The sequence below is a fragment of the Macrobrachium nipponense genome, chromosome 36 (genome assembly GCF_015104395.2).
Source record: "Macrobrachium nipponense isolate FS-2020 chromosome 36, ASM1510439v2, whole genome shotgun sequence".
In the NCBI taxonomy this organism is placed as follows: Eukaryota; Metazoa; Arthropoda; class Malacostraca; order Decapoda; family Palaemonidae; genus Macrobrachium; species Macrobrachium nipponense.
Window position 1 is genome coordinate 50,533,900 of NC_087220.1, and position 14,134 is coordinate 50,548,033.

Below are 14,134 nucleotides of genomic sequence, written 5' to 3' on the forward strand. Positions count from 1 at the left end.
CCTATGAAGGCGGCAGGACGGCGTCACCGACACAGCATGGGGAGTGTAGACCAGCGGGGGGGGAAGCAGCATAACGGCCGTGAAGGTTGTAGTGGAGACCACTCCAAGGTCACCGCCCCAGACCTCGCTAGACTCTGCAGCAGATCGTGGATGCTAGGCAAGCCCTGCAGCCGCGCAGTGGTCCACCTGTCCAAGGTCGTCTCCCACGGCTGTAGCACCTGCGGTAGCACAGACAGATTAGTAAGAGGGGTTCCCTCACGCACGGGGGGGGGAGACATGCCCCCACCCCGAACGGAAGGAAGACCCCAAAAACAAAATACGAGGAAGCTGAGCGGGGGGCAGGAAAGAAGACGAAGAATCGGATACCAAGGGAGTCGCGGGAGAGCTTTCGACGACTTCCTGGCAGACCTTCGCGGTTCCCCTACCCCCGCACAGCAGTGAAAAGTAATATGGAAAAAATGAAACAGAATACTGCACTTAAAATTGCGATTTCATTCCTTCAATAGAATATTAAACGAGGGGAAAAAACTCAATTCCCGGTAAGAGCGGAAACTTGATCCATAATAATATGATGCTATCATATATATATGAAAATGAACAATACTGCACTTGCTATTTTCACTTTCACAGCAATAAATCGTAAGGATTAATTCCCGGGTAAGAGCGGAAATTGATCCAAAATTAAATTTGATGCAATTAATAAATGAAAATGAAAAGAAAACTGCATTGCGAATCCACTTTCATTGCATTCTATTCATACAAATAAGAGGCTCTTGCCGAGCGCAATCAAGCTCTCGGCAACGAAACGCACAGGGCAAAAAAATAAATGAAAAAGAGTACTTACATCTTTCAATTACACACTTTCGCCAAAATACATGACTCGGCGTGAGTGCGCCCGCCCTCGGCACCGAGACATAATCAAGGGTTCAAATTCATGAAAAGAGCGGAAATCGCCGTCTCTACGGCGATAGCTCCATGTTGATTCATAATTAAGTAATGAAAATGAAAACAGTGTACTTACAGTTTCATTTTCAAGTCAAACCAAACCATTAGTAGAAAACACAATATAAACAAACGCAATACGACGATGAAGCGGGCAGAGAGCGATGACGAACACGTCCTTCACACCCGCCGGCCGAAAGCAAAAGTGATTTCTTCACCTCTCGGGCGCGCGGGCGCGCGCACGATCGGACAAGCAGTTAACTACCATTCTCCCCTTGTTCGAAGCTTACGACCGTCCCAGCTGCCGCTAGTTACCTTCCTATTGTTAAAGGACCGAGGGTTTGTATTACGTATCGGAACAAATTCTTCTTCGGTACTTGAGTTACTAGAGAAGAGGATTGCGCCGTAGGAAGTCTAGATGATTGAGACAGCAAATCCTGTGTCGCTTTCTCCTTAAGGTTCACAGATAAATCTTTTACCATGTTTTCTGGAAAAAGATGAGAAGAAAAGGGGGCGAATAGTAACTCTGCTTTCTGCACAGAGGAAACTGATTTAGCAGTAAAACTGCAGAAAAGCGCTCGTTTCTTTAATATCCCCGTAGTAAAGTGGGCTGCCAGTCATCTGAGCCAATCCCATTACTATCTTTGTCCTTTTTTATTTTTTTTCATGCAGGACGCTCGATAATTCTTCTAGTGACACTGATTCTGGGCTTTTAGACTGCAGACCTAAAGCTCCTAAGCACCAGTCTAGGAAGTTAAATACTTCCAGCGTCGTGTATAGTCCTTTTAGATGGTGATCTATTTCAGGCATAGTCCATGAAACCTTAGCCGAGGACCAGGTTTGAGAAGTCACCTTGTGCAGACGAAGGAAGCCTCAATCCTGTTTCTTCTCCGGTCTCATACCATATACCGGCTCTCCCGTTTAGCTTAGCTGGAGGAAGAGCAAAGGAAGTCTTTCCTTTCGTCTTTCTTGATTCCATCCAGTCATTCATTCTTTTGAACGCTCTCTTCGTAGAGAGTGAAGAAGCCATCCTAACAAATCCAGGAGCTTTTCTAGTCTTAGATGAGGATAGTTGCGAAGGCGGGGAGAGAGGAACTGGTGCTTGGAATTTGTCCGAAAACAATTCCTTCAGTAAGCGTGTTAACGTGCTATAATCTGTAGATGCTTCTGAAGGCTCTTCCTCTTCTGCAGGACGAGCATCGCTAGAAGACTCTCCTTGATCTTGACAGGCAGAAGGTTCTTTAGCTGAACAAGAAGTCATTAAACTTTGAGGCTCTGTTTGTAAAGGGGAGCCTCTATCCGCGCTGCTGTCTTTGAAACCTTGAAACTTCCTTGTAAGGCTGTCTCTCGAAGCAATTAGGGGCTAAGGTTCTTCAAAAGCCTCCTTGCAGAATTCTGTTGAGCTCCTCGCAGTGGAGTACGCCTATGCTTTCTGAACGGCAGAGAAGTCCGATCTAGGTTGAAACTTCCCGATTAGTATGGCGTCCAGCGCATCCAGCCAGAGCGTCCATGCTAAGGGAGCGAGAATTAGGACTCGCAGGAAGTCGCACGTCTCTCAACGAAAGCTGTTGATCTCGCTGCGCGGTATTGTCTATAAGGACGTACGCTTTATCAAGTAAAGAAGCGTCCTCAAAAGCGTCCTGAAGCGGGGACTTGCTCCGATGGATGTCGAGCGTCTTTCAAACTTCACTCAGGACGCTTAACTTGCATCGGGCATCCTCGCAAGCGTCCTGGTGAGTCTTACGACTTCCTTTCGAGACGTCGAGAAGTTTATCATACTATAAACCACGAGCCTATTAGTCGATATTTGATTATAAACAATTCTCTTTCTTGAGGGGTAAGATCAGAAACATAGTCTAAACGTTGTTCTCTTTGAAGGGAAGGAATCCTAGAGCCTTTTCGAACATCCTGGCATACGATTCAGGGCGTGGTAGGCTCCTATCATGATAGAAACGTCGAGTTGATGCAGAAGCCTGGCGAAAACATAGTCACGAAGCTTCTCTTGAACGTTCTCCAACGTCCTGACAAAGCGAGGGCCACCTGTGAGACATCTAACGCTTCTGTCCCCCCCCCCCCTTCTGGAAACTCTCTCTCCGGAAGAACTTGCATGCTCTCGGTTGAGTTTGAAGAATCCAGAAGAGGACGACGAAGGGGAGGCTGAAGAACGAGGAGAAGCTGTCAAGGGTTGCTTCGATCTTTTAACAGGAAGCCAAAGATCCTTTCTACGCCGTTGGGGCTCCTCTTCTCTCCTTGCGAAGAAAGACGACAATTGTTGACGCAACTGCACACGAGTCTCATTAGACGGAGAAGTTCCACGTTCAGGAGAAGGACTCATCATATGCGAAGAAGGGCGAATGGAAGCCCTCTTCTTCCTCTGAACTTTAGGGCGACGATAGTGCTCGAAAGCGTCCTCATCAGAGGACGTCCTGCATCTCTTCTTAGGAGTCAAGTCCTCGAAGCGTTCGGGTGATGATGAAAGAACAGGACGAGAAGCAGGACGTGAAGCGTCCTCTTCCTTAAAACCTCTCTTAAGAGGACGAGAAAGACGATGGCCGCCTGTGCGACATCTAACGTCAATCCCGCTCTCCCCTTGAGAGGCCCCCCGAGAGCTCCATCCCCGGTAAGGAGAGGACGCCTCGGAGGAAGAAAAACACTCCTTCAATATCCGAGCTCGTTCACGCTCTTTGGCAGCCTGGGAAGCGTCCGCAGTATCTGCTGAAGGGACGCCACACCGGTGGGAATTTCCCGTAGCCCTCCTTCGGTTTTTGACATGTCCATTCCCTGAGTCCTGGGAGTCCGACAGAGGTCTATACCTAGAGGCACTATGGGACCGATCTGACGCCCCCTCCACTACACTAGGGGCACTAACGTTTTTACTACACTTCACTGTGGTATTTAATGCACGCACTTTCGATTCGAGCGCACGAATCGACTCCATGATGGAAGAAAGGGCAATACCTTCCAAAGGTATAACTTCATTGCCCGAAGGCAAATACATAGGGTTAGGTGTAACAACCTCTACAGGTGGGTTAGAATGCAAATTACTACCCTGACTCTTTACAGAAGCACTTCTGGAGGAAGATCTTCTGATTCTATCCCTTTCAAGCTTACGAACATACGAATCATAAGTCTTCCATTCATTGTCAGTCAATCTTTCACACTCTTTACACCTATCATTTATCAAACAAATATGATCTCTACATTTCGTGCATACTGTATGAGGGTCCACCGAAGCCTTCAGTAGCCTAACTTTACATTCTAAGCACCGCTACAACACTAAAACTAAAAAGTGAACTAGATCCAGGACAATATTTAGAGAAATCCAAAACCAAATCCAATGAAAAACCACAATCGCGTATGCCAATCCACCGAGCAAAGTCCAAACCCCAAGAGACAATCAAATACTCAAGTGAACAAAGAGTTTATCCAAAATCCTATGTGGAGGTACTGGAAACAGTTGTTTACAGCACCGGCGACAGAGAAAATCTGAATAGAAGATGGGAATGGTTCCTGACACCCGCCTCCCAGCGGCGGGAATGGGTACTAACCACCTGGCCGACTACTGCGTGTGCCGGGAGTTTTGAAATTCTGTCGGACTTCGGAGAATACAGCTATATATATATATATATATATATAATATATATATATATATATATATATATATATATATATATATATATATATATATATATATATATATATATATCTGACAGGTAAGTGTCATGAACAAACATTGAGTTACACTTCACAGCACCTTTGTCATTCTTAACCTTTTAGAAATGTTAATAGTAGTTGTTTAATAACAGTAGTAATAACATTTAGGAAAACATAAATTTTCAATTCGAACTTCATTATTGTTTTGGTATAACGTAATCAACTTCTCTCAAGACTGCAGTCTTACAAACGATAATTGTCATAGATTATCGTATGTTGTTTGCAATCAGCGACGAAGCGTAAATGTAATAAAACCATTTTTACCATATATTATTGTCATATATTCATAATAAAACGCAAATCTTATATATTATTGGCATATCTTCATAATAAAAAGCCTCTTCAAGGAAAATCCTTGGGGAATCCATTTTTCAAAAGACAAAAATCAACTTTACATGTTTACAGTATACAATGAACAATGATTACTTTATTTTGATGTGATTACATTAATATTACAGTATGGTACTCTAAGCAGTACAGTAACTACAGGCAGTCCCCAGGTTACGACGGGTCTGGCTTACGACGTTCCGAGGTTACGACGCTTTTTCTTAAATATTCATTGAAAAATCCGCCCTGCGGGTTACGGACGCTTGTCCGAGGTTCCGACGCTGACGCTTCCGACGCTCTGAGTTAACGACGCTTTTAAAAAACGCATACTATGATAAGAATCCTTTATAGTTTAGCACAGTATATTAATAAAAATAAGTTTTTGGTTAGATTACAACAAAAATTTTGAGGCTATGATGATTTTCGACACTTTTTATGTCATATTTTTTAAATTTTTTTAGTGACGCCTCATATGCGGAACTAGTTTCCGAGCGAATGAATACACTAGCTTGGGATGCCCAGTCAAATCATTGCTTATTTCCAGTACTATACATAATTAACAAAACTAAGTTTCTGGTTAGATTACAACGCAAATTCCAAGGTAACAATGGTTTTTTATGCCTTTTAACGATACTTCATACGCAGAACTAGTTTCTGAGCGGAGGCGCATATAAAATTAATTTACGCTATTAAACTGTATGGTAACCCTAGTCAAGGATAAGGAACGCATTCTCAAACAGCATACATATCCTTTAATAACAAAACAGCAAAATATCATTGAAACATTATTTCACTTAAAGAATCCATTTATACTCTACTTAAGACTTGGATATAAAAACCATAGTTTCTCTCTCTCTCTCTCTCTCTCTCTCTCTCTCTCTCTCTCTCTCTCTCTCTCTCTCTCTCTCTCTCTCATTACTCGAGACTCGAGATTTTTTATGTACTTGTTACTATTTGTTTTTAATTACTTTCAAACTAATAATAATAATAATAATAATAATAATAATAATAATAATAATAACTGTAATTACAAATTCATATGTGATAGTATTTAAAGAAATACAATACGTACTAATCTATCCATGTCACTTTTAATTAAGGTTAACTCTCTCTCTATCTCTCTCTCTCTCTCTCTCTCTCTCTCATCTCTCTCTCTCTCTCTCTCTCTTTTGCCACACAAGATTGATAATGTGTCATAGTGGTAACTCCCTCCCTATCTTTTGCTGGAAGCGTTATAAGTATTTTTTGAGAGAACAGAGAGATAAACACTCTCTCTCTCTCTCTCCTCTCTCTCTCTCTCTCTCTCTCTCTCTCTCTCTCTTTTACCGAGATGAAAGAATTTTTATGGTACTAGTATGTAAAATGTTTGTTGACAATTATTTCAGTTATTTAATAATAATGAATAACTAAAACTTTAATAACAAAATTCATAATGGTCGTATTTTTAAAGAGATGAAAATGACCTTTCCATTTCACTGTAAGGATAATTCCTCTTTCTTACTGAGATGAGAGAATTTTATGGTAGATGCACATGTTTTATAATATTTCAAATAATAATAATAATAATAATAGAAGTAGTAATAATACGATAACTAATTTCAAAAGAAAATTCTTCCCGTGTCGTCTTTTTCTGTATCAATTTCCCTACCTCATAACTCCAGTGGACACTCGGAGCTTAACAATGCCATACAATGGTCAATGAATTTAATGGTTTTATGTAATCTCTCTCTCTCTCTTTCTCTTGTATTTTAATGAAAATATATACAGTAATTTGTGAATACACAGTTTTGCACATGAAAAAAAAAGTAAATTAGTGATAATTTTAGAGATACGGCCCTAAGAAAAATTGCTAATTAGTGAAATTTTCCCTGTGGACATGTTTTCAAGAACGTTGTTCCGGCTTACGACGATTTTCGGGTTACGAACGACGTTCTTAAAGAACGGAACCCCTGTCATAACCCGGGGACTGCCTGTATTTTTTATCATAAATGTATATTCATTCACGAAAAAAATACAATTATGACCACCGTGACGTCACGTTCTACAAAGTACCGATGTATTTTTACGTAAGTATCCTCTAAACTCTGTCATAAATCACTTTACTTACTTTTTTTGTGAAGCCCAAATGCTACGTATATTCCGGAAAATTAACGAAATTACGAATTTTATCATAGAGCAAGATTCGTAATTACTGTTTTTCTCTTCTTTTCATGACTAAATGCATTTTTAGAATAAAAACTCATTCACAAATTTTCAAATACTATGAATGTAAATAGCAAAATCTCTCTCTCTCTCTCATCACTTACGGGGGGGAGAAAAAAAACTATAATACTGATCTTATTATATCGTAATAAAAAGAACAAGATGCTTCCCCGAAAGAATAAAATGTTGCCATATTTTTATTCTTTCTGTGATTTACGAAACTGTGCTTCAATACAACTTTATAGTTGACTCAATGATTTCATCACATATTATAACAGTATACAAGAGAATATCTTATCACTATCCATGTTTCATTTATCATCATCATAAAATATTTAAAATACAAATTTCATTGTTATTCTCGAGCTAAGATAGTCAACAGTACTCTAGTCCCAAGCTGCTCTCTCAAGCTATTCAAGTTACTCTTGTCACAAGCTGCTCTCTCTCTCTCTTCTATCTCTCTCCTCCTCTCTCTATCCTCTCTCCTCTCTCTCTCTAATCGAAATTGAAATTACTGTATCAATTACTATTCATAAACTATTAATAATATTCCATTAATAAATTAGTTTCATTTAGCAACTAAATTGTTTTCCAAAATAATTCTTTCGGTAATAAACGTCCATCAGCTGATTCTAAACGTAAACAAAAGACGAAAACTAGATTTTTACTGCTGTATTTTGCTGGGTATTTATTTACAATTAATATTATAGTTTTTTTTTTTTTTTTTTGGGTGCTGTAATCAGACGGTTATAAATCATTGTTTTTTTATCATTAAATATGTGCATTCACGAGTAATAAAAGAATATACTTATGTACTTTTTAGTTTGTTGCAGCAGCCAAATCCTGAAAAATAGAAAGGAATTATAATTTTGTTTGCTGATCTGATGCAGGGGAAATTGAAGATAGGAAAGAATAACTTTGAAACTGTCTTGAATTTAGTTTAAGGTGATAGTAAAAAATATGGTGCTTAACTAAAGTAGGCAGTTATAAACATTGAAATAGTGGTCTTGGGTGGGTTAATTATTAAAGTAGGCTGTTTAAAGCAATTTTCAGGGGGGGGGGGGGGGGTGGGGGTACCAGGATAACACGGGTATTTACTCATCATGGGGGGGTTCTGGGCCCTATCCCCCGTGATTAACGAGGCTCTACTGTATTCTTTTTTCTTATGAGTATTTTCTATATATCTGATTTTTTACATATAACCAATTGAATATCATTCCTTAACCACTTGCTGGTAATTATGAGTTAACTATATATTCACGTTAATTTCTGTATCACACTCCTATGGGCCAAATGCAAGTCAAACCTCATGCCTTGAGTATTGTTCAGAGTTTGGTTTTGTAGCCGACCGAGCAATTATGTATGTGTTTACATATAAGTGAGGAATGTTTGTGACATTCCATATACTATAACAATAAAAACTATGTTGTTAATTAAACCAATGACCCAAGGGGTCAAATAGGAACTTGCAGGAGTGTGATAGGCATTGATAATGTAATGTTGACTAAGCCTTGACGTGTTGTATCAGCGTCCTAATTTGTAGACACCTGGTAGCTCATTACAAATGCCATTGGTCGTCTGTGAATCGTCAACAATGCTTTCGCTTGAGAAACCATGTTGACCTATACCCATAAACCGTGCTATGTGACTTTTGTCTCATATGTTCATCTGTATGTATGTTCGTATGCTGAGCTAAGGTTTGCTCTCCTATGATTTTGTAATTACATTGTATCTCAGACTTCTACTTCCTCTCCTAGAGGATGTAGTTTCGCAAATACATTGTTAAGTTTACCAACATGAGTTTTAAACGTCTTCACCTTGATACCCAAAGAATATACTGAAGAAACTTAGAATTATCATCGCAATCGATGATACTCCGACGAGGATGGGAAGTATACCAACAGATACTTGCGTATAACATCACAGATCTTTAGACAAAGGCAGAGCCCCTACATACGTATATACTTACCCAGTAATTAAATAGTTATAGTTTCTAACTAACGGCAGCTTAAAAATGACAACTTGGCAAGGAGCCAACAATTTATTTATGCCCTATGTCCTTGCAAGGGGAGGAGGGTGGGCCTCTAATCTTTCATTACAGACAGTCCCCAGTTATCGGCAGACTTGGTTAATGGCAATCCAGTTTAGGCACTGTCCGGCAGCATAAATTCAGCGATTTCTGGCACCACAACAGGATAAGTTTCGGTTATCTGCACCATAACAGAGGAGCCATTAACCAAAACTTGGCGCCATAAATACCCCGAGTTTCAATTAACGGCCGTTTTTGCTTATAAGCACCCGCCGAGAATGGAACCCCTGCCGATAACCTAGGACTGCCTGTCCTGGGTAAGTATATACAAAAAGTTATTAAACTTTAAGTGTCAGTTTTGTATAAGCAACTTACCCAATAATTAAATAGCTTATTCCCACATTGACAGGAGTTGGGCCGCAAGGACATAATCTATTCCCCAAAATACAAAATATCAGGCAATATCATAACTTTGAGCATAGGTAAAAATGCTTGTTGTTCCTTACCAGTAAAACAGCTGCTGCAGGAAGTTACTGCCTCTGGTTGGCGCTCATCTTACTTTGTAAAGCCATGGCAGTATAGCCAAGGGTTGCCTACTGCGAGAGTGGGAGCTTTAAGCGAAGGAGTACTTCAAACGTTACTAAAGCATAGTTTTATCCCTGCCCAGGGTGCATTACCATCACAAAAATAACTAGACAACAAATCAATCCCTACACCAAAAATGATTCAAAAACCAATACCCATCTATTAAACTGACCGGAGGAGTACACAGTACCCCCAGAATCAGCTTCAACTCAACAACTTCTATTAAGGTGAGGATAAAAGAAGAACGGTACACTTCCTACAGTGCAGTCACTAAATATAGTTTCTACTTCCTTTAAGTAGAACAAAGCAAACACTGATTTGCACCTCCAATAGGTAGCTTGAACAACTGAAGACAACGAGAGATTGCTTGAATGTTAAGGACGAAGCTACAGCTCTAATATCATGTGCTCTGACATTAAAAATTGGAAGAAATTCTTCTCCAATTTGAGTGTGTGCCTCCTCTCTTATTACATCTCTTCAGAAAAAAAGAAAGGGTTATATTGTTGGGGAACTAGAGACCACAACTTTGAGCCTCTTGGGACTTTATCATAAAAATAAGCATAAATCAGAATGAAGAACTATAAGGACAATGCTGATACTTTTGTTTATAATTTATGGTTACCATAACATCAAAGTTCCATTTAACGAGTGAAGAGTTAACTGAATTACAGTAGTCACAAGTAATATTCATTCATGACACCAATATCTTAAGGAGAAAACTTACTCAACTTTTGTTTTCTATGATGTGAATATCATTCCATTCCATATTTACACCAACTAGTTTCACTGAACAAGGAATATAATAAAAACTCTATAAAAAAATTAATGTGCCAAAAATATTCAAGCTAATGTACAACACTCACCAAAGGGACTCCAACAAAAACAAAGGTAAAAATGCTGCATCCAAAAAGAAAAAGTTTATAAAACTTACTTTGACCTTATCTTGGCTCTCTTTAAAAATGCACATGAGTTCTTCATCTGATGGTATAACAGTTTTATTCCATCTTGCAGCTTTTTTAATAACTTCCAAAGCACGTTTGTGTTGGCCTCGTACACTAAGCCAACGTGGAGACTCATCTACAAACCTGTGATATATAAGTTTTTATTTTTTTTTTTTAGCCAATATGGAGTCATCTACAAACCTCTGATATATAAAACATCTTTTTTTTTTTTTTTTTTTTTTTTTTTTTTTTTTTTAATTATTAAATACTTTTATGCAGAAAAACTGAGGTAACTTTTTAGGTCTCATAGGGCTGCCCCAAAGGTTTGCTCACCACAAATAAATCAATCTCATTTCTCAAAAATAAAGTTCAAAATTTAATAATTGGGTAAACATAGTGTTCAAAACTGACAGCTTAAGAGATTTGTCTCAAAGAACTGACAGTCGAATAAAATGCATTGCATGGAGGCTGGAAAACTTTTACAAAAGCTTGTTCTACTATGAAATTTGTACCTCAAATGACAAAGAGGATTATATGAACTTTAATTACAAGCATATGATCCCTGAGTGAAAAGTAACAAACTTAGACCATTTAACAGTAAAAATGTTAGAGCCTGTTGAGTATTTTGTTCTGTCTTGGGCATCAGCTGTTTCATAATGCTGAGGCGGCAGCAACCTGTATGGTCTACTGAAATTACATTATTAAATGTGCAAACAGTCACACAGTACATGTTAATGGTATTGGAGAATTATTAGTTTTCAACATTGTTGTTATCACGCCAGTTCTTGGAATCATATCAACCAATTCCCCAGGAAACAACAGATAACAGAATGTCAAAATTTGCCCAGTAAACTCATACGATATAGATTTATATTTAACGCTGAGCTTTGAATTTCCCACTTTGTAGTGGTACTGCAATATATTTTCTTCTTTACAAGTATTACTTTGAAACCTATATTCCTTGCTGACAAAACTTAACAGGGCAATTAATAAAAATGTTGAGACAAAGGAACAATACCTACCAGTCTTTCAGAGATCGGGTGCATCCAAAAGAGAACCAATATAAATCAGTGATGAATTAAACAGTTTTTGCATGAAGAGACAATTCATGATCAACTTACCATAGTGCTGGCATTAAAAGAAGGCATGGTAGGGAAGCACAGAGTTGTAGCCATCGCCAGCTCCTCACCAAGTATGCCAATCCTCCCCAAGCCATTGTCCCCAATGCCCAGGGAAGAAAATAAATAACACCCACCAATGACCTCAGTTTTGGGTCAGTTATTTCCACAGCTGTTTGCAAAGGTAGACAAAACATACAATTACCAATCAGCACAGCCAATTACAGAGCTTTAATGGGATATGAAGGAAAAACAGCATAAGCTCATACAAATATATATAAGTATATACAATTCATCTGTAAAATGTTAATTTTAGCCCATTTTTCAACAATGCACAATACATCATAACTAATACACCCTACTAAGTTAAAAATCTGCCTTTTCTGTATACAGACACATTGAAATTCTAAGTAGTTTTCCTTAATTTAAATTCTGATTTACCTAGAATGTATCCTGTCTTCAGAAGTGTTGGATGCATAGTTCCAAGTAAAAATCGAAACAAGAGAATAGAAGAAATACTGGGCATCCAACTGGATACAATGGCCATGAGTGCAAACAACACAGCCCCAGCTACAAACACTGTTTTCCGACCATACCTGTCGGAGAATATGACAGTACTTCAGCACTAGAAAAATGTTAATCATAGACCATAATAGCGTCACCATGCTTTTACTCAGTTATCGATGATGAATTGTGAACACTTTCAAAGTTATGATACATGTATATGTATACAAATAAGTTTGGAAAATTTTAAACTAATCCAAGTTAAGTCATTTACATTACACTTTTCAATAGCAACCAGAATTAGGATAAATTAATTCTACAACAGATATTCCTGAAGTTAGCTCCAAGTAGTTCAGATATGTACATCTGCACAAGCCCTCATGTTAATGAAATCGATAATAAAGAGCAACTGCTTTGCATGAATTTAGTTCAGGCTGTTAATTACATCCAGATACTCTACAAATAAGAAATTTGTCTTCTCACTAAATAGTGCCTTGTCATCAACTCTGAAGGACATGACCAAAATAGTGCTGTTTGCAGGTGCTGTATCAAAAGTAAAATTTGGATAGCAAGGAAACCCAATGTAAGGTCAGTAAGTATAAAGAGCTTAAGAATACGTATACAGTTCAGTCTGGTTGCAGTTACCAATTTCATTAGCAATTTGATGCAGGATACAATTTTAAAACTTTTATAAGAAAAGTTCTATGAATTCTTGAAGGCAAATGACATAAAAGAAGGTACATAAATGTATTAATTCATTTGTTTGTGGTCCTTTGGTCTATTTGTTTTATTAGAGAAATATATTTTTATGATAAAATAAAAAATATCATGTTTGTATATGAGACTTACCCAGTAATTATATAGCTGACTCCACATTGAAAGGAGGTGGGGTCATGGACATATTCTACTTCAAAGCAAGTTGCTTGTTGTTCCAATTAGTTAAGAGAGCTATGCAGATGAACACTGCCTCTGGTTGGCACTCGTCTTGACTCGTAGTGGTGCGGTGGTAGAGCCAAGGGTCGCCTCCCACTTGGCGCTGTCACACTAGCAAAATTTCCCTTGACTTTTTCTGAGTTTGTCGTCGACTTTCCAAAGAAGTCGACGTCATTCCATACTCTGGTTGTCACACACGTTCTTCTTCATACCATGGTTGTCGTCGTCAAAACGTAAACAAACCATCTGAGCTGTGACTTCCCGGAATGATAAAACAACTATGGTTTGTAACACAAAAGCAACTAGTGGGTCGTGCTTGCATGTGTTTTATGATCCCTCGCAAATTTAAAAAAAAAAAAAAAAAAAAAAAAAAAAAAAAAGTCTTTGGGTTTGGTCCTAATTAAAAAAAGAAAAAAAAAAAAAAAAAAAAAAAACACGAAAAGTTTTATTTAAAAAAATAAACTAGGGCTAGCCTAGATAGGCTATTCGTAACCTTGTTTACACAACCACAGTCAGACTGTATTATAAATTGAGCTAGAGAAACACTGCAAAATTTGTATAGATATATTTGAAAAAAAAAAAAAATAAAAAAAAAAAAAAAAAAAAAAAAAAAAAAAAAAAAAAAAAAAAAAACAGGCTATATAACAATCTGATATTCACGATATACTAGCATGCTTATTTGTATAAAGATCAGCAAGTTCAGGAAAGTTTTCCCTGAGTTGCATGGTGATCTCTTGGTAATTTTTTCATTTAAGACCCTTTTTCATAAAACTATCATGCTTATGGTCCCATAAGCATCGTCTCTCCCCCATATCTTCGACCAAAAACTGTTCTGGCAG

At 38.2% G+C, this 14,134-nt stretch overlaps 1 protein-coding gene across 1 annotated transcript in view; it reads right to left on the minus strand.

Annotated features, from left to right (window-relative positions):
* The window catches only part of LOC135203634 (organic cation transporter protein-like), a 98,298-nt gene that overhangs the window by 59,959 nt on the left and 24,205 nt on the right, over positions 1–14,134 (minus strand). Inside the window, 3 exon segments of the mRNA XM_064233471.1 lie at positions 10,731–10,884; positions 11,862–12,030; positions 12,300–12,454. Of these exon segments, the coding sequence (XP_064089541.1) occupies positions 10,731–10,884; positions 11,862–12,030; positions 12,300–12,454 (478 nt within the window).